The sequence below is a fragment of the Austrofundulus limnaeus genome, unplaced genomic scaffold, assembly GCF_001266775.1.
Source record: "Austrofundulus limnaeus strain Quisiro unplaced genomic scaffold, Austrofundulus_limnaeus-1.0 Scaffold207, whole genome shotgun sequence".
NCBI lineage: Eukaryota > Metazoa > Chordata > Actinopteri > Cyprinodontiformes > Rivulidae > Austrofundulus > Austrofundulus limnaeus.
Window position 1 is genome coordinate 146,633 of NW_013952609.1, and position 3,691 is coordinate 150,323.

General features: G+C 37.2%; 1 protein-coding gene across 1 annotated transcript in view; it reads left to right on the plus strand.

Annotated features, from left to right (window-relative positions):
* Nucleotides 1–3,691, plus strand: part of rad50 (RAD50 homolog, double strand break repair protein) — a gene marked incomplete in the record, with an annotated part of 26,959 nt that overhangs the window by 21,975 nt on the left and 1,293 nt on the right. The window contains 3 exon segments of the mRNA XM_014018991.1: nt 2,271–2,356; nt 2,448–2,590; nt 2,798–2,931. Of these exon segments, the coding sequence (XP_013874445.1) occupies nt 2,271–2,356; nt 2,448–2,590; nt 2,798–2,931 (363 nt within the window).

A 3,691-nucleotide genomic window follows, 5' to 3' on the forward strand; every position in this document is an offset into this window, starting at 1 on the left:
AATATTAAAAGATCCTTAGATGATGGCAGGGTGGTTGGTGCAGTGTTCCTAGATTTGAAAAAAGCCTTTGATACAGTGAATCATGGCGTGCTCATACAGAAAACTTAGTAAATATAATTTTTCCCAGTTAGCTATAAATTGGTTTAGCTCATACCTAAAAATAGAGAACAATGTGTTAAAGTTAATGTAATGAAATCTAACCTTCAAAACTGCATGATGGGAGTTCCACAAGGCTCCGTCTTGGGTCCGTTTCTTTTTTGTTTATACATTAATGTTTTGCCATAGAGTAGTAAGTATGCTAAATGTCAGATGAATGCAGATGGCGCTATCATATATGTATCTGCAAAGACTCCACAACAGGCATCAGAGCTACTGAACAGGGAGATGGCGGGAGGATGCTTCAGCTGTGGTTCTTTGGTGTCTTGTTATGTGTATGTAGTGAGTGCAAGCGGGGCTCGACGTCCCCTTGTTTTTGTCTCTCTTTTTCTCTATGTGTCCATGTGGAGGCAGTGCTTAAAAGGCTGAGTTCACCTGAAACTTATCAGACTGAAGAAGACTCTTGGAGGAGAGACGAAACCACTGTTGCCAACTTAGCGACTTTGTCACTAGATCTAGGACTTTATAGACCCCTCTAGCGACTTTTTTTTTTCCAAAAAGCGACTAGCGACAAATCTAGCGACTTTTCCCGGTGTTTTTAGAGACTTTTAGGAGCTTTGGTGACAGCATTTTCCAAGCACTTTTTTCTTTTCCTCCTCCGCTCCTCCAGAAGCAGGGAGCTGTGCAGCATCCCCCACCCCTACCCCCACCCCCGGCTGAAGTCAGCTGAGAGGATACCGCTGCAAACGAATCACGCATGCGCAAAGCTGTCACTGCTTCTGTCTGGTTTACAAAGCGGGATATAATGTTTACTGTAATGTTTTTTTTTCCTCTAGTACTGTCTCTCTAAACTAAACCTCTGGACCCAGCTGCATTTCACTCACAAATCAGTCACTACTTCACCTCGTCCTCCGTGTGCCTCATGACATCTAACAGTCTGCAGATTAAAATTAAGATTCCCACAAATTTAATTTATGTGGATCTAAGCATTACAGTCATAAAATTATTTTTATTTAATTAAGTTTAATTGCAGTTCTAAAGATATTCAGTGTTTTTATTCACCTTTTTCTATTCATCATCTCTCTTATAGCTCAGATCACAATTATTGTCAAATATCCAACTATGAAAATTAAATGATGATGTCATCTAGCGACTTTTAGGACATGATGGTTTGGGACTTTTCTTGCTCAGGAGTTGGCAACACTGGACGAAATGTTTCACTAAAGAAGAACCCATCCAGAGGACCTACTTATATTTKTTTTAGATGTACAATAATTTCCTCCGCATTGGGGAATCAAACCCTGGTCAGTTTACAAATTTTTATTTTAACTTTTTGTAAACCTTTTTACAGAACAAGACTTGTAAGTTTTACCCCAGTTCTACTTGATAATTTTGAACATTATGTTCTAATTCTCGTTAAGGGATTAAAAAGTCTTTTTAAAATCGTAATAAAGAAAAGTAGCTTTTAATTGCCTGTTTGACATTTGTTTCAGTCTGGGCTTTCCTGTTGGGGGGAACTCTCATACCGTCATGGGAAGCCAGTAGTCATTCATTACGTTTGTTGAATAAGCAATTACGTARAGCAGAAACAATAGGTCAGATGAATGGATAAGGGCTTCTCTCTGTGTGCTTTTCATCTTTTGCATTAGTTCCCATATATGGTCATAAGAAGAAGCCCTGTGTTTCTCATTATCACACTCAGTTCAGTTCAACCACAGTGGAGTTTTTCACAAGTTTGCAACGTTATAAGCAAAMTATTTCTCAGTAGGCAGGAAAAAAGCTGATTGTCCACAAAGTCGAGACAAATCTGGGCATGTATAAAAAATAGATTTTTTTGAAACCAAAAAAAAATTGCTGACATTTTCGCTTTTGCAGCAATGCTATCAGAAAACAGAAATGAGTAAAACCACATTTGCAAAATTGATTTGACCTACATAAATCTTGGTGACAATGCAATTCTGTCATCTTYGGATGTATTATTTTTATTTAAAAGTAATTCATGTTTGAACAATTTGTTTCAACGTCCTGTTTTGTTTTGTTTTTGTTCCAAAATATTGGGCCTCTTTGCTACATTTCCTAAATTATTATCATTTTTGAAGATAAATGCTCTTGAAATATTGATAGTCTTCTCCCATTTTAAACCTGTGGTTTTTTTATTGTTTTTGTTTTTACAGAACCATCATGAAGTTCCACAGCATGAAGATGGATGAGATTAATAAGATCGTCAGAGAACTGTGGCGCAGCACCTACAGGGGTCAAGGTGCACCCCATTTAAAATAAAAAGTCAAAGTTTTTCTGCCGTTCTCCACCCAGACCTAAACTTTTGTATTCTCTTTGCCTTTTTTAACCAGATATCGAATATGTGGAGATCAGGTCTGATGTGGACGAGAACTCATCTGCTGGAGTGAAACGCAGGGTTTACAACTACAGAGTTGTTATGGTGAAGGGAGACACAGCTTTGGATATGAGAGGACGCTGCAGTGCTGGTCAAAAGGTGCCAGGATAAGCAATATTAGCGCTCGTGCTAAAGCACTTTCACATGTAAAAGAGCTGCTACCATTTTTAAGAATGCACGATGTAAACAACCAAATTGTAACTCYTGTGCAACAGAGATTAGATTTTAAATGTTTGTGAAGTTGTTTTGTTTGATCAGTTTGCTTTTTGTGCTCGTTTTTCCTCGATCATGGCATCTGATGTGCAGGTGTTGGCGTCCCTGATCATCCGTCTCGCCCTGGCAGAGACTTTCTGTCTGAACTGTGGGATCCTGGCCCTGGACGAACCTACCACCAACCTGGACCGAGAGAACATTGAGTCGTTGGCACATGCTCTTGTGGAGTTAGTATACGCACGCACACACACACACACACACACACACACGCATACTTGTACATCCTTGACTTTATATTGACTTCTATTCATTTTTGCAACTGCATTTATGCCTAACCCAGACATTTTCCATAACCATAACCATTACTAGTCTATACCTAACARTAAGCTTAACCAAAACCACYTTCTCTAACCTAATTAGTTGTTCACAATAGAACTAAAAAAAAAGTGAGGACCGGCAAAATGTCCTCATGGCATGGATTTTTTCAATATGTTACTTATCAGAATCTAGATTTGCATTAGATACTTTATTGTTGTACTTTGTACTTTATTTTACTTTGCAGGAAATTACAGGTTCACAGCAGCAACAGTTATGTCACACGCAGACAGTTGCATCAACCACAACCACATATCAATACAAAAATACTACTGCTAATACRAAAGCTAAAAATACATTATTACTTAAAACAAATCAAAAAATGAAAGTCTTTACRCAAATTTAGAATATGAGAAGACTCAAAGTTTTAATAATTGTCTGAATGCTGAGTCACCATTTACACTTTGAATTTCCTGTTTATAGATTTTTATTTTCTTAAATCTTTAAACAGGTTTATTCAGTTTAATCACCATCTCCCATTAACCCTACCTTTGTAGGATGTTTTGTTTTATACACTTTTTTTAATTTGTTAATTGTTATGTAAGCCATGATGTTTTGTTGTTATTTTATTCTCTGCTTTATTCTTTTGTTTTATTCCATTGTATTTACATT